A 23,942-nucleotide genomic window follows, 5' to 3' on the forward strand; every position below is an offset into this window, starting at 1 on the left:
ATTGTTTACTGTAGATATCTATTTCTCCCATTTAGGCTTCTTAAGTTGGCCAAAATAGCAAATGGAAGCTTGCATGAAATTGAGGATGCAGAGGTGATACCAGTAATAGTTGGTGAGGTGGGGCAGCGTTGCTCACCAGGCTTCCCAACCCTGAGTGTCACTCCCAGTTACCAGGAGGGGGAAGGATGCAGCGGCAGGGAGCTTGGTGCAGTGTGAGCATAGTGGCAGGTACATCAGATTGGTTCTGCCACTGCTCTTGCACTAAGCTCCTCACTTTCTCCCCTTCTTGCTGTCGGTAACGGGCAGGGATGCTTGATGTTGGGAAGACAGGTGAGCGGTGCTGCTTCTCCTGCAAGGAGAAAACTAGCCCAGCAGGGAGATTACTGGCACAGAACATTTCTCCAGGATGTGTTCATTTTCTCCTTACAGGGAGTTTTTATATGCAGGCAAAGACAAAAGTGTTGTTTCCTACCATGAAGTGCTGGCTGCAGCCCATTCCTTCACCTCAGTGTTCTACCACCTCCTTTCACTACAGGTTTAGCTGACAACTATTAATATTTTCATACAGTGTCATGTCTGCACTTGGCATTTTACAAAGAATGAGCAGAAAGGTCCCTGACCAAAGGAGCTTAAAACAGTAGTTCTTGAAGGGTGTGGTACACCACACTGGTGTGATTGTGAGTGCCTCTCTGATGTTTCTGCTTTGTCGCTTTTAATTTGATTAAACATTTGTATTTTATTGGCTGGGATTATGATTCTGTTTTCTGTTCTAATTTATATCTGAGTATCTTGGTTGAGGAGGGGTGTGTGTGTGTGTGTGTGTGTGTGTGTGCGCGCGCGCGCGCGCAAATAAATCACTTTGTGTGAAGAAGCGGTGATCCTGAGAAATAAATAATAATGGGGAAGGGCATGTCCCCATTACTTCTTAATGTCTGACTGTGTGGGTCTGACAGACTGAGAACACAACATCCGTAAGATCGTGGTCTGGACCCTCTGGGAGAGCGGCTTCGCCGTCTTGCCTTTTCACCTGTTTTGCCCTTTCTCGCTCGCCGTCGTTGCATCCTTCACGTGAGTGACGGGCTTGTTCGGGCGGGTAACATTACCAAGATGGCGGCACCCTCAGCTGCGAGCGCCGTGGACGTTCAGACTCGATTCGGCCACTCGGTGAAGGGACTGTTGACCGAGAAGGTGACCAGCTGCGGCACGGATGTCATCGCCCTCACCAAACAGGTGTTGAAGGGTTCTCGGAGCGCCGAGGTGAGAGAGACTACGAGGCCCAGAAAGCACTGCGCTGGGGCAAAACTTTAGACCGGCAGCAGGGGAGCGCAATGCATGGTGGGATTTGTATTCTCGTTGGGATGCCAGCTGCTTTGGAACTGCTCCAGCTTCCTATCGCTTTAAGGGGTGTGTGGTGCCCTAGGCATGGGGGGAGGGGGGTTGGAGAGCAGCTGAGTAGTGCTTTCCATTGTACTCCTTGTTCTGGTTTTAAAAATGGGTATCGAAACGGGGATTTAAAATCAAAAGTTCTCAGCACACTTGCTGTTTCCACCTCCTTTTAAAAGCCGTAGTAGTTCTCTCCCACTAGCTGCAATAATAAAATACTGTGCTCTGCCCCGTTCGGGCTGACAGATGATTGGCAATCGAATCCTGGTCTGCCTTTCTGCAGAGAAGCCTGCAGGATTGGGCCAGCATCATCTTCTCACAGTATCTTGCCAGATGCCTGTGGGAAGTCCCCAAGCTAGACATGAGAACAACAGCCTTCTGCCCACCTGTGATTCCCAGCAACTGACAGTCTCCAGGTTGAGAAAGGGGTGGGGGTAGGGATTTGATACAAGTTGCTTGCATTTATTAAAGAACATAAGTGATGATGCTTTTGAAAAGGACAAAAGCCCTGTTGTTTTTGCCTGGGAGGGAGGATTTTGACTTTTTAACAGTCAAAATTTGTAAAATTTATTCCCTATTTTGAGGTATTACATTCAAGTGGCTGAACACATCTGCAAGATATGTTGGCCTTAAAAGCAAGAAGTTGTCAAATACAGAAGTATATGGGGGGTGTTTGGAAGTACTTTTTATTTATTTTTTTGCTCCCATACAGAAAACATTAAAATTCTTCCGCTCATGAGAATAAGGTATAATAGAGGTTAGCCGCTCCCTGCAAGGCCCCTTCCACTTGGCCTAGTGGACGAGGCCTAGACTCACCAGCCCTACTGAAGAGGCTCCTCATGAGGCCAGAGGAACATTGCCTGGCTATTGTTTTATTGATTTAATATGCTGTAAACCGCTTTGAGATTTTTATTAAAAATATAAAAATAAATAAATACCCTTGCAGAGAACTCCTGGCAGAATGCAAGGAGGCGGGTGCAGGACTCAGAGCAAATCTGTTGCCCCTCTCAATTTGTTTTATTTTCTTTTGGAAAACATATAAATAAGAATTAGTCAGTTTATTGTGTTTTAGCAGACAGCCATTATACACATGAAAATGATAACAAAAATATTAATAATAGAGATTTACATTTCTGCTCCTTAACCTTTAAAGGATAAATCATTTCCTATAACCCCTTTAAGTTTAATAGCATGGATTTGTAGAGCCTTAGCAAGAAATTCAGATATTCTGAAAGGATATATACTTCTCTACAAGAGACAGCAAAAAACAAGTCTTTGCTGGGGGTGACCTTCCCTTAGCAATGGGTGAATAGTAGCACATGAGTTGTATCATCTATTGACACAGAGTTGCAACCACAAACTTTGTCCTTCTTAGGAATTCCTTTGTGCCAGCTAATCTAGTCCTCTAGGAGAAGGACATTTAACCTTGCTTGTGTAAAGGCTACCCTCATTTTAATGTTTGGTAGGTTTACCAGATATCTTAGAAGGGATAAGTTCAATGGAATAAAGGAAGCATACAAATTAATCAATTGTCAAGTCTCGATTTCAGCTGCTCGTGATTGCATCTCAATGTCCCCAAGCCTTTGGAGCAGGGGTCAGCAAACTTTTTCAGTGGGGGGGGGGGCGGTCCCTCAGACCTTGTCAGCGGCCGGACTATGTTTTGAAGAAGAAGAAATGAACAAATTCCTATGCCCCACAAATAACCCAGTGATGCATTTTAAATAAAAGGACACATTCTACTCATGTAAAAGCATGCTGATTCCCGGACCGTCCGTGGGCCAGATTTAGAAGGTGATTGGGCCAGATCTGGCCCCCAGGCCTTAGTTTGCCTACCCATGCTTTGGAGTATTAATTCTTTAGCTTACTTGAAACCTTGTGTCAAAAGAAAAGAGAATTCCAAACTCATGGCAGCCGACTGCATGTTTCCATGAGTCTCAAATAATATATTTTTTTAACCCTCTGTTTGTTAAGCCTGCAATAATTCTTACATTTAGATTGCTTAAATGCTATTGAAATAGTAAGCTATGAGCAGAATTGGCACCTTTGAGGACCAGTGGAATGCTACATCACTGGCACCTAAGAACAGGAAACTTGTGTATCTTACTGTGGCTTCCATGTCTTTCAGTTCTTAGGACAAGCTGCCAGAAACATGGTGATGCAAGAGGATGCCATTCTGCACTCAGAAGATGTAAGAAATACTTGAGCTACAAAAGTGGGGACTTTGTCAGATAACTAGGTTCTTCTCTGTGAACTGCAAGACATGGGAAAAAGAGGAGGTGACTCGTAAAGTGCAGGGTTAGGAATTGAAAGGTGTTTGTTTCCCCGCCATTCCTAACATGATCTGGACTTCACCCCAGAAGCACTATAGGCTACCTGCCTTTATCATTTTCAAATAGTCTACATTAGTGTTTATGTATTTATCAGAATAAGGGACACGGGTGGTGCTGTGGGTAAAACCTCAGCACCTAGGACTTGCCGATCGCATGGTCGGCGGTTCGAATCCCCGCGGCGGGGTGCGCTCCCGTTGCTCGGCCCCAGCGCCTGCCAACCTAGCAGTTCGAAAGCACCCCCGGGTGCAAGTAGATAAATAGGGACCGCTTACTTGCGGGAAGGTAAACGGCGTTTCCGTGTGCAGCTCTGGCTTGCCAGAGCAGCTTCGTCACGCTGGCCACGTGACCCGGAAGTGTCTGCGGACAGCGCTGGCTCCCGGCCTATAGAGTGAGATGAGCGCACAACCCTAGAGTCTGTCAAGACTGGCCCGTACGGGCAGGGGTACCTTTACCTATTTATCAGAATAGCCTTGACATTAGTATTAATGGTTAGATTTAAAGAGAATTAAACAGTCATTGGCTTATTGTTATCTATACCAAGAACGTTACCAGCTTTGAGCTAGACAAAAAAAATTCATCTCTAGTTGTTCATCTTTGAAATATGGGACTGTGGACATTGCTACATACGGTTGGCTTATATATCTGTGCATCCCCGCCCCAATAATTCCCATCTTGTGCCTTCATGATTTATGTTGGCGTTTCAGTAAGTAAGTGTATGGGGGGGGGGCTCGTTTAATTTCACTGCATACAGGTGGTGTAGTGACAATAAAGGTTTATTATTTATTATTTATTTTATTAATTCTTGAGCAGTATTGGCAGTCTACAGACTTCTAGGTGAGCCAGTCTATGTGGCAAGGGAGCTTGCTCAGCTTCTGTGGCTAAGAGGGGAACTCTGCTTCCTATGAAACTTAACCACAACTAGAAAATGCAATTACATTTTCCCATAATTTATACAGTTGCTGCTGATGAACCTTAGGCCATGGCTGGTGGCAGATGGTGTGGTTGGTTACAGATGGTATGTGAGCTATATGTTGTCCAGCCCAAGCCTGGTAGATTTTTATTTTTTATATTAATCAAGCTTGCCAATTAGGAATCTTGCTTGTTGCTCTCAGAATTAGAATTCCAAAATTACTGAATTGAATCTGAAATCCAGTATTAAATAAAATTAAAAGGGAAGCTCCCAAATGAGTTCTAGGAGGGTGTGTCATGATCAGAACTGAAAAATTTGGAAGAATGTATGAAGTGGCTAGGTATTGAGCTGGAAAAATAAAATTGTTAAATAAAGTTAATTTCAAAAGCTTTCAGATCATTCAGAACAACAGATACTCAAGGCTAGGAGAGTGTAACACAAAATGCCATGAGTAATGATTGAGAATCATAGTGAGGGGAAATCTACCGTATTTAATATTTTCTCCTTTGCAGAGTTTAAGGAAAATGGCCATTATAACTACTCATCTGCAGTACCAGTAAGTATATGCATTGTGTACTCTTTATTTGATTGACCAGGACTATTAAAATCTCATCCCCTCTAATGTTTCCAGTGTCCAGGCTGTGATGTAACCAAAACTTCACTTACCAAACACAAAAGTGACATTTCAGCAAGCTTGGGGGAACTCCATGATTTGCAGAAGTAGAAAAACATTTTTTTGGGGGGGGACCCTAAGGAGGAAATCTTCCCAAACATGCTTATTGTCCAATGAATGCTGTGTGACTGTTGGGGATTGTAGAATGGAACAAAAAATGCTGGAATCTTGAACAGCTACACTCCACACTGCATTATTTTGTTACTCTTGTCCTCTACTACCAGCATTCCAAGATAGCTTCTGTTATTAACTACTAAGATAAAATAGCTAAATTGACTCTTAGGTTGTTTTACCTTACACATCTCTGAGAAGCATCTAATGGCCATCATAAAAGGAATCTTCAGAAGTAGGATTTATCTTTTTGCAGCTTTACTTCACAAGCTTCTTTGCAACACTGGTAGCAATTTCAGGATGTCAGTTCAGTTCTATATATCATGGAAGTGAAGTCAATTTGATACTCGTTCATTTATTTAGCCTCCTGAAATCAGGCCGCCTTTCATCAGTTCAGAATTCAGTTCAACCTGTTTGTGTTCTTAAGCACCTTGCAGCCAGTTTCCTTATAATTTATTTTATATTGACATTTTTTTTTCCTAGGCAAGAAGCTATTCAGAAAAAGTAAGTTTGCTCTGCTTTATTTGAGTGGCTTTTACACTCCCCCTTGTTGCTACTTTTGCCTTTTCTTCTGTTCATGTTATTTTGAATGTAAACCAAATAGGTTAGGACTATATCACCTCTGTACAAAACTGTACAAAGGTGGCACACTGCTGGTACCAAATAAATGTTAAATAATAGTGATATTGCTTGATTTTTAAAGTGTAACATAGTAAAAACAGGTAAAATGTGCGATGAAATAAATACATACATAAATAAATAATAACCCAGAGCCTTTAATTTATGAACTGCTTCTTATGAAGCATCTTGAAGCAGTTTACAATATAATAAAAGCATATATAAAACTGTTTGATATATAAAAATGGTTTTAAAAAGGTGAGTGGACCAAGAAGGCTATACTCTTTACTGTTTTGGCTTTTTCCACCATGGTTTCTGTTTCCTGCTCTACTGACCTCCATTTGTGAGAGTAAGGCTTACTACTGGTGAGCAGTCCCTGTTTAACACATTGGGACTTATTTCCAAGTAAACACCCACAGGATTGCACTTCAAAGGTTCCTCTCCTAGGTGACATCCTGATCGCTCAAGCTCAGATTCATTCTGCCAATGAGCCTCATGCTTATGGCTTTCGTTTAAATTGTCCCCATTTACACCTCACTTCTTCCTCACCCTCATTTCTCAGTCAGAAAGATGTGCAGTCCAATCCTAGACATGTTTAGTTGGAAGTAAGTCAGGACTCCCTCCAAGATAAGTATCTAGAATGTTGGATCTTTAGCTACTTGGTTGTTGATGCAATTGAATTGAGGCCTGGGTGTAAAGTGGTTTTGTTAGGTAAAAACAAACATTATTTCTATTTTTTTAAGCTGCTGCAAGAACCTTTTGGGTCAGTCAGTGGGATATTAAATGTTAACCTTTAAAATGGAAGCATCTGTTCCCTTCTTGTTGACGTAGGGTGTCCTCTAAAGGATATTTTGGGAGGGGCGATTAGTGGACTAAATCAGCAGATACCTCCCCATTTTATCCTGAAAACCCTGGTCCATCTTTACATTGCAGAAGCAGCCCAGACTGGCCCATTTACAGTCAATATTTAATATATCGTAATATCCTTGAGTGTCTATTGAAGTCTTCCTTCTCATCTTCAGTGTTGAACAGTCTTCAAATTTGCGCGACCAACTGACTCACCTTCTGAAATGAAGAGAGACTGTTGCACGGTGTTAAAGAGCTGATAGAAACCACTGAGAAAATACATGTCTGAGGACTTATGGAGACCCTTCCTCTATTCCTTCTTCACCAAATGCACTATGGGACTGATCTCATCCCCAAATAATCTGCCAGTTTGTAATGATGCAAAGTGTACATTGCACAGTGTAGAAGATTCTGACCTGCAAATGGAGGAAACTCTTGGATTTTTTCCATCGCCAATGTTGCAGTTATAAAAAGCTGGCTATTTTAATGTATCTAATTGCAGACTGCAATCCCATGTGTGCATATTTTTAATGGATTAATTTTTCCAAGGATTTACACTTCTGGAGATCACAAATGAAATATATCTTGTTTTGTTTTAGAATGCTTTAAAGGATGAAACTCTTCTCTGTTCAGAGCTCGGTCAGATTAATCAGTAGGCTGAAATTTTTCATGTTTCAGGGCTGAGGAATACAATCTCATGGTAGCTGGATGAGCACTAGAAAGCTGTTTGAAAAAGCTGGATGCAGGTGGTTCCCTGTGTATGGTTATTGTGCATAGGTTCAACCATCACTTTGTACTGGCGTTTTGCATCCCTGAACATGAAAATCTATCTAGTTTTACTACCTAAGTAATTACAGAAAGAGTTAGAGGACTGGAATTTTTCCCTTCCCAACTTGGTCTTTGTTTAGTGGGAGCTGAGTGTGCAGAGATGAAATTTGACAGCTTGTTTAGATTTTCTTTAAAAGACTTAAGTTCATCCAATTTGCAAATAAATCAATCTATATACATCAATATATATAGCTGCCAATGGTTTCTAATTTAAGCTGCAATCCTGTGCACATTTATCTGGGAATACCGTAGTCCCCACTGAACACATGGAACTTAACTTTTGTATTAATATGCATAGGATTATACTTTAAATTTATTTCCCCTTATTTCTTAATGCAGTTTTAGCTACATGAGTGTGAGCTGTTCTGAAACTACTTGAGTTTGTGTATTTCCTTTGCAGAAAGTGTTTGAAAGAGGTCCCTTAAGTCTGTACATCTGCTGTCAGTTTTGGCCTTGGGCTACATTCCTAAGCACTCACTGCTATTACGGCTCTTGATTAAGCAGCCTTGGCTTCATTATGTAATATCCTACAGAACCAGTAATCTATTCAGATATACAGCTGCAGATGTACATGCAATATCTTATTTATACAGTGCTGTGGCTTGAACCAATTTAAAGCCCATGGGAAACAGAACTGATCTGAAATACGTATTTAAAATATATTTGCATTTCCTTTTTGTTTGTATTTTCTTCAGAGAACGGTACTCATGCTTCATTGACAAATTGCAAAAAACTGAAGGAGCGAAGTATTTTGTACACAAAATCAGGCAATATATGTTACGATTGCTGTACCTCTTCCTCTTTTTGAACAAGAACTAGTTAAATACATATCTAGTACCAGTTAAATACATATCTGTGGATAAGAGTGATCCAATCACTGTATTTGCGACATTCAGACATGAGTGCTGTTACTTATTTAGCCAAAATGACACCCACTCACAAGAAGGAAATATCAGCAGGCTTGGGTTTGCAGAATACAATTCTTTATATGAAAAAACCCTAATGGGGGAATCCTTCCCAAACAACCCAGTGAGGACTGAGCATGCTCAGTGGCTATGGAATGCTGGGATGGAAAATGGTGTGAGAAGAGATTGGCTGCCATGAAAAGTGAACAGGAACACTCCACATTACAACAATTCATTGCAAGTCCAATTTACACTGTCTTGTATTTCCAGAGGAGTAGCCATGGTAGTTCTATGCAGCAAAGGCAACAAAAAGCCTCGCGACGCCTCGCTATCTGCAACTCAGAATAACACTTAATGATGTGATGAAGTGGAATGAGGCTCTCAAAAGCTTATCCTGTAATAATTTTTTTAGTCTGTAACTTTGATACAGTATTTGATACAGGCAAATTATTGGCCCTCATAATCTAAGCCAGCTTCCTTTTTCAAGACTGGTAGCCATGATGACTACAATGCAACAGCTACAGAAGCAGCGTGTCCATGAATACCAGCTGCTGGGAGGAAGGTGCCTTCCAGGAGTGGCAGCAGCTCTAGGGTGTCAGGCGGGGGAGATGCTAGGGATTGAATTTGGCACCTCCTGCATACAAGGCAGATGTTCTGCTTGGAAGCTTCTCAGGCGCATCTCCTTAGCTGCTGTGGGAAACAGGACGCTGGACCAACGGACTTTGGGTCTGATCCAGGGCTAGATTTAGGTTTGATGAGGCCCCAAGCTACTGAAGGTAATGGGGCCCTTTATATGTCCAGCTGTCCTTTGTCAACAACGAATTGTTGCTGTTTTTTGTGTTGAATATATGCTATATATGGACCTATTATGGAACTAATAGGTATCTAAAGCCATTTGCACATAACAAATAGGAGCCTACACAACACAAAACACTGTTGCTGTATGCAGGTTTTATTTTATTTGTTTTTTATCTTATATTTTGGAAATGTACATCTAGGGGTTTTTTCCCCTTTAAATTTTTTCGGGGCTCCCAAGAGAGTGGGGCCGTAAGCTATACAGTAGCTTGTTTAGCTTATACGTAAATCCGGCACTGGGGGGGGGGGAGTTCCTAAATTTCCCAGATTCGTGAGTGGCGTGAAAACAGAACGGGGCCGCAGACTGCGAAGCAAAGCCTTCGAAGCCTCTAATTCCAGCGAGGGCTTCTCCCGCGGTCTCTCGTCCTCTTCGGAAGCCACGAGACGACCATCTGTACGGAGGAACAGCCGCGAGGCGCCGCCTCTTGGCCCTGCGGCCTCTGGAGAAACAAGCCACATCTACTTCCTGTAACACAATCCAATCGCTCCTCCTCCAATCGTGGTCGAAGGAGCTCTGGCTGATCCTCGTTGTTCCGGCGCTTGCGTTGCCCGGGGCTTCGCTGTGGGATCCAGAGCTCGAGGCGTCGCTCTAAGTAAGCTTTGCTGCTGCTTTCTTCTCACGGGGCAGCATGGGGGCTCGTGAGTCAGCGAGGAGGAGACCCGCCTAGAGTCCGTCTTTGGGGTTGAGTTCCCCTTTGGAGAAGGGCTACATTTGGCTCTGGTAATCCGCTGCAAAGCGGAGTGTTACGTCTGCAGCTCCCCCAATAACCCGGGTGAAGTGTGTTTACACGGTGTGCTGACCTTTTCCTTTTCTTAACAGTGGCTGCGGAGCGGATATATACAGAAGTCCAGGTGAGGTAGTTTGATGCTGAGATCTTGACGTATCCTTCCTTCCCCGTGATACCAATGGTCTGTTCCACATTAATGCACATTATATACACTTAATCTTGGCCTTATGATATAACATTTATATACACAATTCTTGCCCACTTAGAACGAAGCCTTTCCGTGTCTAATTTTTCTCATTCCTCGCCTCTGATCCATGGCTGCTTATCTCAGCGTTGTCGTCATATATTCTCATTTATCCAGCCTGGCGACTGTGTCCAGTATTACTCAATCAGCCAATCACCTTTTTCCCAACCCCTCATGAAAACAGTGTTTAAAACAGTACAAATTACTATTGAAATGGATTTTGGGTCAAATTTCCTAGATTTTAACACTCTGATTAAATAAGCCCATTCCAAATTATCAAAGGCTTAAAGAGTCTCTAAAGACAGAACAGCCCAATGTACTTTACATTATTTGGAAATAATAAATTAAATTTAACGATTTTCTACTAAAAACAGTCATCATGAATAGAAACGTTTGTAGAGTCTGCTTAGATTATATCCTGGAGCCATCACAGAAGAGGCCTTATCTTTTGTGCCAGTTGACATATGGGATGGGGGGGGGGGCGCTCTTGGTATGGTGTTGATGAGGGTCCTCCCCAAATAGGACATTACACACTGACTGTGGTGGACATTCTTCCTCTGTTGCCACAACTGTTTTGATGCAGGCAGCGTTCTCTGCCATCCACCAGGCCCTGGTCCTACTCCAGTGGCAGATGGTCAAAAGTCCTTTTAAATGGAAGCTAAGATTGGCTCCCATCCTACCTACCCTCTTTGTCCCCATGAACCAGAGCATGCCTGGGAAATTTCTTTTCAAAGCTTCTCCTTCTTAATGTCCGTGGAGTTTTCATGGCAAAAATACTGGAGTGGGTTGCCAGTTCCTTCTCCAGGTGGATCACATTTAGTCTAAACTCTCGGCTATGACCTGTCCGTCTTGGGTGGCCCTGCATGGCATAGCTCATAGCTTCTTGGAGTTATTCAAGCCCCTTCGCCACGACAAGGCAGTGATCCACGAAGGGGACCTACCCTCTTAAATTACCTCAGATGCCATGCCCTGGCACATAGATCTGTCAAATCAATAAATTTGGTGCCACCCACCATGGGAAAGCACCTAGGATCCCAGCAGGGAAAGTAGTGGCCTGGCTGGGTTGAGCCAGACTTCTGGGGGACCCTGTCAAGCCCATTGGGCCCTCAGCCAGTGCCTGTCTTGGCCAACTGCTGGTGCCAGACATACCTGCCTTCATCACTTGTGTTTCAACCATTCTTTATAAGCTACAAACGTGTTGTATATACCGGTAATTTCTGTTTCTCTTTTTAGGATTACTATGGCAAAGAGTTGAAGAAAAAAGAAGACCTAAAAGCCAATGCCTGTTGTACTGTAGCAAGGCCTTTGCCCACATTTGCCAGAGAAGCCCTACAATGTGTGCATGAGGAGGTTTCGGCAAAGTACAGTATTGTTTTATTGAGTGAACTTTGATCTCATGAGTTACTGCCCATTGCATTATGGAAAGTGGGGAGGAGATCTAATTTCCCCCTCATCCTTATTTAACCTTTTCCCTCTACGCCATATCAAGTATAAAATCAAACCAAAAGATTAGGGCAGGTCATCTAACTGGCAGATTAAGCAAGTAAAGCTTTTAGTTGATTAATCAGTGAGGGTGAATTTTGATCAGTCAGTGTAAAAGGTAGGCTGAATCTAAACAAAATAATAAAAAAATGAGAATAATATGTGTGATTAGGGAAGAACTTGTAGATCTTGCAGTGCAATCCCATACACTGTTGCTCAGAAATAAATTATGCTATGTTTAGTGCAATTTACTCCCTAGTAAGTGTGTTTAGGGTTGCAGCCTGTACTCATTTATGTAGGAGTAAGCCTCATTGAACTTGATAGCGCTTTTTTGAGCAGACATGCCTGGGATTGTGCTGTTAAATTGCAAGGGTCATAGGCCAACTGTTGTTTTTCGATGTCCTTCATTATTTGTTTTAATTTGTCTGAATATGTAATAATGTGGTGACTAACCCATGCAGTGATTTAAAAACCAAACTATTCAGCAGTGGCAGACGTGTTCAAGAACAGCAGGTGCCAACACAACAGTTGTATTTATCTGATGAAGTGCTCCTTGGTGAGGACTGGCTCATCTCACTGCTGATCTGGACCACCCACTTGTCTCCATCAAAATGTGTTTCACTTTCGCATTGCTTTATCCTTTGTTCCCTTAGGTATTATGGTTGTGGCCTGGTGATCCCAGAATGCCTAGAAGACTGCTGGATTTTGGATTTGGGCTGTGGGAGTGGAAGAGACTGTTATATGCTCAGTAAGATGGTTGGGGAGAATGGACATGTGACTGGGGTAGACATGACTGAATCCCAGGTAAGAGGTTGTTCTTTGCGTGCTGATTCAAGACTGTCATGTTTACCTTCAGGTTGCTAAATGGAGGGCATAACTGTTGAAACTCCTTGGCATGCAGCTTCTTTCATGACCTACCTTTTTCACACAAGCTCCCATTCTGGCATCTCACCCATGTGCAGCCTCCTCGTTTGCAGTCCTTAACCTAGGTGGTCACCAGCCTTTTTGCACTCCTGGACACCTTTGCTAACCAGAAAAACTCTCTTAGGCACCACACACACACTACACCTAAGCAAGACAAATACAACCTCTCAAACCTAATTTCAGTGGGGTGGGGAGACCCTTTGGGTGCTAGGGAGGACTCTGTGGGCACCCAGGAAGGATGCTGGGAAATACTTTTACTACTATATGCAATTTGGAACATGTACAGCAAGTCCAACTGGAATGAAATCATGCGTAGACTGATATCACATCTGGGGATGGCAGGAGGATGAAGAGCAAGCTGGTATTCTGGTATAAGGAGAGTAGGTGGGATGGGTTTAATGGCAGAACATATAAGCAAAGGTATATTAAAGCTTCTCTGTGTGTGGTTAGCACTGCTTTATCCTGCACATATACTTCTGTACTGAATTTCTATCTTTTACATCCTTGCTTTCCTTCCATCAGGTGGAAGTGGCGAAGAAGCATATCGATTATCATATGAACAAATTTGGCTACCGGAAGCCCAATGTAAACTTTATCCAGGGCTACATGGAGAAACTGGGTGAAGCAGGCTTGAAGGACGAAAGCTATAACCTTGTAATGTAGGTCCTTTTTCTAGCCCCTTCCTCTGCAAGCAGATAGGCTGGAAACTGGGGGTTATATTTGAGTTTCTGGATTTAGCACTGCATGCCATATTCCACGCTGTGCTGCGATTGAGGCTTTGTGGCTATCAGTAGCACCTACGTGAAGTGTGTTTGCCCCATATGTTGCCATCATTTCAGATGTAGTCTGGAAATATTTCTGTTCACTGAGGCATTTAGAACTTGGAAGGAGGGAGGGTGTGCAGCAGCTTGGAAATGGCTGTTTATATACACAAACTTGGTTATAGTTGTTTTAACAGTTTTGCAACATTTTTAATAACGACGTGTCATTTATGATGATGCACAGTTGCTCTGGGTTCCTTCAGGTGGAAGAGCAGGAGAACAAATAAATCAAATAAATAAGTTGGCTTTATCTCTTGTTTAGCTCCAACTGTGTGGTCAATCTGTCCCCTGATAAAAGAGCTGTCCTGCATGAAGCTTATCGAGTGTTAAAGGTAAACACTGGGCTGGTTGCATAAGGCATGTTAGGCAAATTAAGGCCAACAGGGAGGACTCTGAGTGAAAAGGAGAATTTTCTTCTGCACGTAGCTCTGCCCAGGTGTACACTAAAGAATAGGGGGAAAGTGTAATTGGAGTTGAGTGTTCAAACTCCTGGAATAGGAGAACCTATGCAGATCAGAATCTAGAAAGAAATCCCTGGAAAATCAAAGACTTTAGAGGGAAAAGATATGTCCGGTCTGCATTTGGGTTGTTTCTCCTCAATGTTCTTGAGTTTCCAGCCACTGCTGGGCCCTGTTTATAGAAACAAAGGGAGGAGGAGGATTGAATTTACCTAGTAGGAATGGGTTGCCTCCCCAAGATTAGTTTACATGGTTGAATTGCTTTCCCTTTGAAGACACAACACATCCATAGCAAGCAACCAAACTGGCAGCAAACAGTGGCTCTCTTTTGCCTATCAAACCGTGGAAACAGTAATTATTTGTTTCCTTCTTGTTACCTGCTCTTTCAGGCAGGTGGGGAGATGTATTTCAGTGATGTCTATGCCAACTGTGACCTGCCACAGGAAACCAGGAACCATAAAGTCTTGTGGGGTGAGTGAATTATTCCCTTCTTCCCACACCCAGTTGAAAAACGGTAGCCAGCATTGCATCTTCCTGTCAGATATACCATTTTAAGATTGCTTCAAATATGTAACCCATTTTTTTCCCATAGGCCAATGTCTTTCAATACCATACAGGCCTTAGGAGTAGCAGAAATGATCAGAGCTCATTAAAACATTCCAGCTGGGCAGAAGCACTCCATGAGGGTGCAGAGCATGGCTGTGGGTGGGATACAGTCTCATGGGATACAGTCTCCCAAGGGCCTGATAGAGAGGGATGCAGGGCCATGTTCAGTTCCCAAACCTGAAGTTCTCCAGCCCAGCTCTAACTTACGGGATCTTCTGGGTGCCCCCAGCATAGAACCAATGATCAGTTTTATGGATGAGATCCTTGGAGAAGCCTGCTGCCACATGTAAGGTTCTGTGGATTGGGGCAACAATCCTACGCTGATACTACAGAAGGGGTGGGAACCTTCAGTGTGGAGGCCAGTCTTGGCCTGTGAGATTATTTCCCCCCAAACAACTCATCAGCTGATGGCCCTTGTGGTGTCAGCTGATGGCTGGGTGGATAGGGTTAAATCCTGCATTAATTAGCTGCATGTACCTGTTCCCATGCTATCTGGAAATGATCACTTTTGTCATCCTACCATCTGTAGGTGAGTGCCTAGGGGGAGCCCTGTGGTGGAAGGATCTGTACAAAATTGCTGAGGAAGTTGGATTCTTGCCACCTCGGTTGGTTGCTGCCTCTCGAATAACCCTTGCTAACAAGGAGCTGGAAAACGCCGTGGGTAAGAGTACTATTTTTCACCCTTAGTCAGCCTCCTCGTTCGACTTTCAGTGTCATTTCAGTCTAGATTGCCCCTCCTCCTTGCACTTTTTTTTTTTTTTTGGCAAATAAAAGCTGTTGGGAGATCAGATTGTGGCTCTCCTGCTATACATGTCATTTGGCCCTAAGTCAGGGTTAATTAATTTCAGATGCGTGAGACTTAGGGGCATGTTCCTGATGCACACCTTGGTTGCCTGGTTAAATGGTTAGCGGTATTCCTATCTTTTCTTTACTTGCATACATAGCTTCGAGGAAAGTGGGACAAGGAATAAAATTTGCTAACCTGAGAATTCTTGCTTGCAAAAATATTTTGTGAATATTTTGGTCTCTGAATCCACAGGCATGTACATCTTTGGAGGAGGGAGGAATCCAGGTTCATAAAACACAGCTAGTATTGTAGTTGACGAGAGACCCTGAAAATTACCTACCTGGCTTCCCCTCCCCATGCGTCTGGTAGCCCACATCTGAGGTGGGAATTGTACTGTGACATTGCTCAGGAGTGACACAAGCCCCTCCACTCTGATTATAGGTGACTTCCAGTTTGTTTCTGCTACTTTTCGCCTCTTCAAGATCCCCAAGGATGGGTCAGCTCAGTGGTGTGAAGCGATTTACAAAGGAGGAATCCCTGGGCATGAGAAGGAACTAGAGCTTGACATTAACTACAGGTTCAAGGTACAAGCCTGATGAGGCATTGGGGTTGAAGTGAAAGAGGGCTGTAGCCAACAGAAGGTAAATATAATAAGCCCTTGCCTATACATACCCATCTGGCCTGTTTATTGTTTGTTAATTGTGATGTGTCTTGCATTCACCCTCTTCCCCTCCTTTCTCAGCAAGGAGAAGTGGTGGATGTGGATGAGGAGACAGCAGCTATTCTACAGAACTCAAGATTTTCTAGGAAATTCCTGATCCATCCAGTGGGGCAGAAGGTCTCATCCCCAGAAGGCTATATTCCTGGGAAGCAAAAGGTTGGTTAGACCCTAAAGCAATACTAATAGAGCATTATTGTATCCTAAGTCATTTGTGGTTTTAAACACTAGCATGAGCACCTTAAATTAAGCACAGAAATGAACTGGCAACCAATGCAACTGTTTTAAAGCACGGGTTGTATGAGCTCTAAATGGAACCCTGAATAGTAATCTGGTGGGTGCATTTTGGGTCTGTTGAAGTTTCTGAGTTGTCCTCAAGGACAGCACATTGCAATAATCCAATCTGGATTAACGCCTACTGAGCCTTATGCCAGACTAGTGATTTTTACTTTACAATGAAATTATAAAAGGAAATTTCTATTCTTAGGATTGTGATAAAACTACCACACTCCTCATAAGCATGAGCTGCAGAGTTTATTTACATCTCTGCAGATTTCCAGAGTCTTTTTTCCCATGGAAGTGTGGACTGTCAGTGGGAGTTGCAGTTCTGCAGAAATGAGATGGACTGAAAGGGAGGTTTTCACACTTCAGTAACATCTACTGTTCTCAGACCTGCCCTTTCCCCCCCGAGGTCTGTTGCAGACTTCTTTAAGTCTTGCTCCTGTAGATGAGCAAACTGTGATAGTACTAGGGAAAATGTGTTTGCCAAGCTTAGTTCATTTTGGGGCTTAATCCAAGGTGCTCACACTAGCGTGGTGCAAAGAGAAAAACAAGTGAGGGCTCTTGTATGCCATTTCTGAGCTTTAAAAGCTCCATGTGACAATCGACACAAAATCCTGTCCATCCGTTTGAGTTAGAGATTGAGGGTCAGTTTGGCAACCAGAGATTTTAGCTGGCTAGCAGTGCCAGACAAAACTTGCAAATTCCTCTGCAGTGGTGTCCAAACTTTTTTCAATGAGGGCCAGATTTGATGAAGTGAAGGGCCGTGGGGGCCGACCAAAGTTGTTGAGCTTTTTTTTAGGATTTAACCCAGGAAATAAACTGTCACAGGGGCCAGATTAACCCAAACGGCAGGCCGGATTAGGCCCCCGAAATGGACTTTGGACATGCCTACTCTATAGTCACATCCACACCATACATTTAAAGCACATGGCTTCCCCCAAAGAATCTTGGGAACTTTAGTTTGTTAAGGGTGCTGGGAATAATAGCTCTGTAAGGGAACTACAGTTCCTGGTATTCTTTGGGGGAAAGCCATGACTCTTAAAGTGGTATAAATATGCTTTAGATGTGTAGTGTGGATACGACCTGTGTGCATGTAAATTATGTTGAAATGTGCTTCGTCCAGACTGAATAGCTATGTTGATCCTCCCAGAATTAGATTTGGGGTCTCTGGCATCAACTACAAATTGCTAAGTATCTCAGTAGATACATTCCAGCAGAGTCTGTGAAGCCATTCCAGCCTTGAAATTAACGCATAGACCGTTCAGAAAAGATGACGCGAACAAGCCCTGCATTAATCTGGAGTCACACCTGTGTAATTTGCACAGTGCATGTACACTGAGACTTAAAATGATTGCCTGCAGAAAGGGAGCCCTTTTGAGCAGTGCGGCACGTTGCAGCGGCAGATGAAAGGATGACTAGTGCTTTGGATTCCCCAGGGGCTTCTCTGTAATCCAGCATGCTTAACTGAATCTTGAGCCTTACCCTCCGGCCCTGACCCTATTTTGGAGCTGGTCTATCTATAAGAAGCCTATTCCCTCCTCCCAATTCATCTGATGAAGGCAAACAGCTGTGTGTCCTAGAAAGGATAACCTTTTGCTTATTGGTGTATGGAAGAGGGAGGATGAGGGCACGAGAGGCATTTCTTAGATAAGCAGCAAAGCCCAAGGGGAGGTTTGCAGTCAGGTGCTTTAGGCTTAACTCCACTCCCAACAGAAACAACTAAGTTTGGTTTCTGTAATAAAGATTCTGTGTCATCACTGCAATGTAACCCAAGCTTATATATCACACCATAGAATTTCTAAGTCAGGATTGGATTAACCAGCAAGTCCAAAGCCAGTTCTTGGTTACTTTCCCCCAATATCCTGCCTCTTGCTGTAAGCACTGGAAAATGTATGCTTTTTTCAGTCCAAGGATTAAAATCCTGTTTTGGAAGAAACAATGCAAGGATAGACTCTGCTATGCTTAGGACAGGTTGCTCTCATGTGTGGATGAAAGGATTTAGGTCAACAAAATACCAAGGTCAGGGGCAGCCTAAGCAAGATATTTTGCTGCTTGAGGCAGAGCTGTAAATGGTGCCCCCTTCCTCACACATCAAGGTACATGTTACCCAAGGCTGGTCACATTATTTGGGCACCTGGGGCAGAAGATCCCACAAGGGCTTCTCCTTCTCCCTGGTTGTGAAAATACAACAATAATATATTAAATAATTGTCAATTTCCTGCCATCACATGATACTCAGAATTAGCTGCTTTTGCCTGCAGACACACCATCCCTAATGGTAGGGCTGGTCTTGTTGCCTGTGTGTGACCTACATTGAAATCCCAAAGCTGCATGTGTTTATGGATGACATTTTAAAAATTAGGTTGTAGGTTGTGGTATTTGTGTGTGTGCGTGCACACCCACACATACTGTATTTTTCGCTCGATAACACGCACCCGACCATAACACGCATGTAGTTTTTAGAGGAGGAAAACAAGAAAAAAATTATTCTAAACAAAACAGTGGATGTATGATTTTTCTGGTTCATGCTGTGGCCACAGACATGTGATCTGACGGTGAGTTTGGGGTAGCCCAATGCAAAAATCCTGAGGAACCATGTGGATCCATGTTTGTAACCACGTTTTTGCACCACTGCGGCCCCAGGCAACAGTGGGTGCGTGATTTTTTTGGTGCAAACTGTAGCCATGGACATGCTATGTGATCTGATGGTGAATTTGGGGTGACCCAGTGCAAAAATCCTGAGGATCCATGTGGATCTGTGCTTTGTAACCACGTTTAAAGTGGGGAGGGAAGGAAAAGCACTCAAGGGACAGGGAGCAAGCGTGGAGCAGGCTCTGCTTCTCTCCCTCCTCCCCCCCCCCCCAGCAAGCTGAAAAACTTTGCTGGAGGGACAGAGAGCCTGCTTGCTTTAAAGGAGCCTACCGGACAGGAGCCGCTTACACGAGTGTAAGCGGCTCCTGTCTGCTAGGCTCCTTTAAAGCAAGCAGGTTCTGCTTCTCTCCCTCCACCCCCACCCCACCCTTAGCGAGCTGAAAATCTTCCCTGCTATTTCCAGCAAAGCGGGAGGAGAGAGATACAGAGAGCCTGCTTGCTTTAAAGGAGCCAACCGGACAGGAGCCGCTTACACTCGTGTAAGCGGCTCCTCTCCCGCTTTGCTCCTTTAAAGCAAGCAGACTCTGTTTCTCTCCCCCCCCCCCGCTTAGCGAGCTGAAAATCTTTCCTGCTATTTCCAGCAAAGCGGGAGAAGAGCCGCTGAGTGGGGAGGAGAGAGACAGAGAGCCTGCTTGCTTTAAAGGACCCAACCTCTCCCCTCCCGCTTTGCTCCTTTAAAGAAGCAGGCACTCTGTCCCTCTCTCCTCCCCATTCAGCGGCTCTTCTCCCGCTGGAAACCACGGAGGAGGGAAGCATTCGCTCCGTAACATGCACGGACATTTCCCCTTACTTTCTAGGAGGAAAAAAGTGCGTGTTATGGAGCGAAAACTACGGTACTTGTTTGTTAATTATTTCTTGTTTTTGTATCTTACTTTTCTCTCTAAGAAGCTCAGGGTGGTCCTCCCCCTTTTAATCCCCACAACCACCCTGTGAGGTAGGTTAGGCTAAGTGACGGTGACTGGCCCAGAGTCCCTCAATGAGCTTAATGGTCAAGTGGAGATTTGCATCCTGCTCTCCCACGTTCTAGTCCAGGGGTCCTCAAACGTTTTCAGCAGGGGGCCGGTTCACTGTCCCTCAGACCTTGTGGGGGGCTGGACTATATTTTAGAAAAAAATATGAACCGCCACCGGGGGGGGGGGCAGGGAGGAAGAAGAAAAAGCCGGAGCCGGGAGCCCCCTCAGTCACAGTCCCCACTGTGGGAGGAGAGCCCAAGCGCTGCCGCCGCCTCGCCGGCCACGACTTCCCGCCTCCCCCTTTCTCAGGCCTCGCCAATGCCACAGGCCTCAGCCTGGGCAGGGACAGCAGTTGCTGCCGCTGCAGAACCTGCCCCATCCCGGCCCGCTGGCCCAGGCTGAAGAGGAAGGCGCCCAGGCCGAGAGAAAGAGGGCTTTGGCCCAGTGCCTCCGAAGCAGGTGGGCGGCAGGGAGTGAAGGGAGAAGGGCTGCCTCTGGGGTCGGGAGGTCCACTGTCGGGGCTCAGAGACCCCCACCTCCTCCTCTGCCTTCCCTCAGCTGGGAAGCAGCGACTCACCCGGATCCTGTCCCTTGGGCTGAGCTCTTTGGCACGGGGCGAGAGCGACGACCAGAGCAGCAGCAGCAGCCCCAGGCAGGAGCCGAGCAGCAGCACCACACGCAAGAGGAAGCCCAGCTTCAGCTGCATCCTCAGTGCCAGCCCCACAAGCTCGCCGAAGCCGCGACTGACAAAGCCGCCGACCCCCTCACTGCTCCCTCCCGCTCACTCTGTGCTCAGCTCCCCATTGCTGTGGGAGCCATGGGCAACTGCGTGTCGGCGGTGGCTCAACGAATGAAAGGCTGCATCAGAGTTTACCTCAGCGTGGCACGGGGACTGATTGGTCAGTCCCCGTGCCATGCTGAGGTAAACTCCAACATGGCTTTTCATTCATTGAGCTGCTGCGTGTCGGCAGTGGCTCTACAAATGAAAGGCTGCGACAGAGTTTACCTCAGTGCGGTGTGGGAACTGACTACTCAGTCCCCGCGCCGCTGAAAAACTGTGTCGCAGATGCTTGCCTCAGACACTTGGCGGGGGTTTTCAAATGGCCGTGTGGGCCAGATTCACGACCCTTTCAGGCCACATCCAGCCCCTGGATCGTAGTTTGCCGACCCCTGTTCTAATGCAACACTAAGGGAGGAGAGTCACTCCAAGGCATCTATCCGTGTTTAGTGATAGGACGGTTAATTCCCCTTGAATGAGATAATGACTTTCACGCAAAAAAACCAGAAATTGCAGTTTTTATCGGGCACAGATGGTGCAAGGACAAAGCATATGATGTGATTATCCTGTTCAAAGAGAGCTCCTCTAAGAATGAGCTGGTGCAGACATACTTCCAAACTAAATGGCCAGTCAAAGCAATAGCCTGTTGTCAAAATCCTTTGAACTCATTCATTCATTATCTCTGTGCTATACTTCTTTTTCTTTTGCGTATCTATAGCATATAGCCTTGTGGCTTTATCTGTACCTACTCTAAATACCACAAACAATGAGGAATGACCTTGAGGCCTTCCTTTTGGTTTTACCTCTTTTGGAAGTGAAATTCGGAACTGATTTAGCCCTTGAAAGACACCATGTGCATGAGTTCAAAAGTATTTTGTTGCACTCCTTGGTGAACTGCTTGCAGTGATCCCTCTTGTATGCAGTTTGAATCAGTAGAACTGAATTTTTAGAAGCATTGAGTTGCATCCAGGCCACGTTAGTTGTGGTTTGCTCTCTTCAAAATCAATGGGACAAGTTAGTGATCTTATTGAAACTGATAAGACTTAAGGATGACTGACTTAGTCTGGATTATAACCCCTTTATTTTTACTGTGATAGTCTTGCATATTAACCTTATGAAAAACTATGAAAATACTAGAGAAATGCTTAAAAACTTCTTTACTGAGTAGCAAAAATTCTTCCTTGATATATAATAACAATAAAAACTTAATATAAAATGTCTGCAAATGCAGAAATTAGGTAAGTGTAATGTATGCAGTAATATGAAGATGTTAAAAACCTTATGAAATCTTAAAGAAGACAATCCTCTTCTTATCTTGCCGGTGGCAGGGAGCTAAAAAGTGTCATTGCACATTTTTTGCTTTTGCCCAGTTATTGGCTGCCCCATTTGACAGAAAACATTTGGCTTTTACTGTAAAAGTGAGCACTTGGAATTAAATTGTAGAAGATTCTGTGCTGTAAAAAGCAGGATGGGGGCTGAAGATCACTTTTGATGTGAAGATCATTTATTTTCATCACAGATGCCATATCTGACGAAGCCCTGGGTTAAAGTAGAAGCTGGCAAGAATACCCTTGCTCTCTCGTAGAAATTGCTTTGGTGTAAGGCCTTGGTTTGGGGTGGTGTTTATTATCCAAATTGCAATCATACCACCCTGTTGTGACAATTACAAAATCACCACCTTCTGTATATTCATTACTTTCTCTGGTGCCACATGGTAATTTTACTTGCCGGTCAGTGGTAGTTTTGATACTATTAACTATTAAGTTTGCAAATATGCTAATAGTAGAAAGTAAAAAGAAACAGTGAAAACATGCCCTTTCTAGCTTAGGTAACACAGATCCTCATCACCTTTTCCACTTTGACCCTGTTTTGTTTTTGCTTGTATTTTTTTTTTAAGCAGGAGAAACTCAGGGATCCATTTAAGTTAGTGGAGCAGATGGAGCCAAATGTCCCTGCACAAAATCCCTCAGGATGCTGTGGAGCCAAAGCATGCTGCTGAACCTTTCAGTGTAAAATCAAGAGTCTGAAAAGCTACAGTGGAATAAATCCAAAAATGAAAAGCAAGAAGAGAGATTGCAGTCAGAGTAAAGGAATAAATTATGGCATTTAGATGCTCTGCTGTGTTGTTGTATATTGTCTCAAGAGTGAAAATATCTTGTCTTAAAGCATTGGTGGGAAACCAGATGTAGCTGGACTATAATTGTTATCATTCCTGACCATTTATTTAAGGAATGAATACACTGTGTTTTGTTTTTTTAAGAAATCCACCGTAAAGCGGATTACAATACAGTGGTACCTCGGGTTACATACGCTACAGGTTACATATGCTTCAGGTTACACACTCTGCTAACCTAGAAATAGTGCTTCAGGTTAAGAACTTTGCTTCAGGATAAGAACAGAAATCAGGCTCCGGCAGCGTGGCAGCAGCAGGAGGCCCCATTAGCTAAAGTGGTGCTTCAGGTTAAGAGCAGTTTCAGGTTAAGAACGGACCTCCGGAACGAATTAAGTACTTAACCCGAGGTACCACTGTATTTTTGAACACAAATAAATTCCGTAAAACTGTTAAAAATCCATAGTTAGCTACAATAAACAATAATAACATTAAAATTACCAGCATAAAACAATAACCATAAACTACCCTCATTCATACCTCCTCAGATCAAAAGCTATTGAGAAAAAATAGGTTGTTAAGGCCTTCTTTTAAAAAAATGAATTGAATTCCAAAATTGTGGAGCCACCACTGAGAAGGCCCTATTATGCAACCTGGCAGTCTAATTGCTTTTACTGGTGGGTATGCTGGCTGGGGCTGATGGAAGTGTAGTCCAACAACATATGGTGGTCCACAGTTTCACTATCCCTGCCTTAAAGAACTGCCAAAGATCCAGAAGGAAGACAGTAGTGGCTTATTACATGTGAGAGGTAGCAATACTGTTGCTTGGGACACTGAATCAAATCCTCTGTAAGTGAAGGGTACTGTTCTGTATCTCACACTCTTCCCTTGTAGTCACAATACTCTTGAATGGCGTCATTGGGAAGTGGACATCCATAAA

At 44.0% G+C, this 23,942-nt stretch overlaps 2 protein-coding genes and 1 long non-coding RNA gene across 5 annotated transcripts; 2 read left to right on the top strand and 1 right to left on the bottom strand.

Moving 5' to 3' along the window:
* Window positions 1–853: 853 nt before the first annotated feature.
* BORCS7 (BLOC-1 related complex subunit 7) lies at window positions 854–7,884 on the top strand. Its single transcript, XM_081006238.1, has 5 exons — window positions 854–1,257; window positions 3,509–3,571; window positions 5,136–5,179; window positions 5,891–5,911; window positions 7,048–7,884. The coding sequence occupies exons 1-5, from the start codon at window positions 1,108–1,110 to the stop codon at window positions 7,097–7,099; spliced, it is 330 nt and encodes a 109-aa protein (XP_080862364.1). The 5' UTR covers window positions 854–1,107; the 3' UTR covers window positions 7,100–7,884.
* Window positions 7,885–9,744: 1,860 nt separating this feature from the next.
* AS3MT (arsenite methyltransferase) lies at window positions 9,745–23,001 on the top strand. Of its 3 annotated transcripts, none has more exons than XM_081006204.1 (11): window positions 9,745–10,052; window positions 10,280–10,368; window positions 11,665–11,792; window positions 12,567–12,717; window positions 13,360–13,496; window positions 13,921–13,990; window positions 14,506–14,587; window positions 15,252–15,383; window positions 15,951–16,093; window positions 16,252–16,386; window positions 22,790–23,001. In XM_081006204.1, exons 2-11 carry the CDS (start codon window positions 10,366–10,368, stop codon window positions 22,889–22,891), a joined length of 1,083 nt encoding a protein of 360 aa, XP_080862330.1. In that variant the 5' UTR covers window positions 9,745–10,052; window positions 10,280–10,365; the 3' UTR covers window positions 22,892–23,001. The 3 variants fall into 3 exon arrangements, with proteins under 3 accessions (XP_080862330.1, XP_080862328.1, XP_080862329.1); XM_081006202.1 differs by having other exon boundaries at window positions 9,748–10,052; window positions 10,280–10,311; XM_081006203.1 differs by having other exon boundaries at window positions 9,753–10,052; window positions 10,280–10,311; window positions 22,793–23,001.
* Window positions 16,400–20,409, bottom strand: LOC308477533. Its single transcript, XR_013986610.1, has 3 exons — window positions 19,813–20,409; window positions 19,587–19,651; window positions 16,400–19,427 (listed from the first exon to the last, which is right to left on the bottom strand). It is a non-coding gene; the product is annotated as an uncharacterized lncRNA (long non-coding RNA).
* Window positions 23,002–23,942: the final 941 nt, after the last annotated feature.

Source organism: Podarcis pityusensis (assembly GCF_964106645.2).
Source record: "Podarcis pityusensis genome assembly, chromosome: 5".
Lineage (NCBI taxonomy): Eukaryota > Metazoa > Chordata > Lepidosauria > Squamata > Lacertidae > Podarcis > Podarcis pityusensis.

What these genes read in the sequence shown, in the direction of transcription:
- AS3MT (XM_081006202.1), top strand. An exon ending in GGATATATACAGAAGTCCAG is followed by an intron (nt 10,312 to 11,664) that starts GTGAGGTAGTTT and finishes TTCTCTTTTTAG; the next exon opens with GATTACTATGGCAAAGAGTT. An exon ending in CATGAGGAGGTTTCGGCAAA is followed by an intron (nt 11,793 to 12,566) that starts GTACAGTATTGT and finishes TTGTTCCCTTAG; the next exon opens with GTATTATGGTTGTGGCCTGG.
- BORCS7 (XM_081006238.1), top strand. Translation starts at nt 1,108, where the DNA reads ATGGCGGCACCCTCAGCTGCGAGCGCCGTGGACGTTCAGACTCGATTC. An exon ending in AGGGTTCTCGGAGCGCCGAG is followed by an intron (nt 1,258 to 3,508) that starts GTGAGAGAGACT and finishes CATGTCTTTCAG; the next exon opens with TTCTTAGGACAAGCTGCCAG. An exon ending in CCATTCTGCACTCAGAAGAT is followed by an intron (nt 3,572 to 5,135) that starts GTAAGAAATACT and finishes TCTCCTTTGCAG; the next exon opens with AGTTTAAGGAAAATGGCCAT.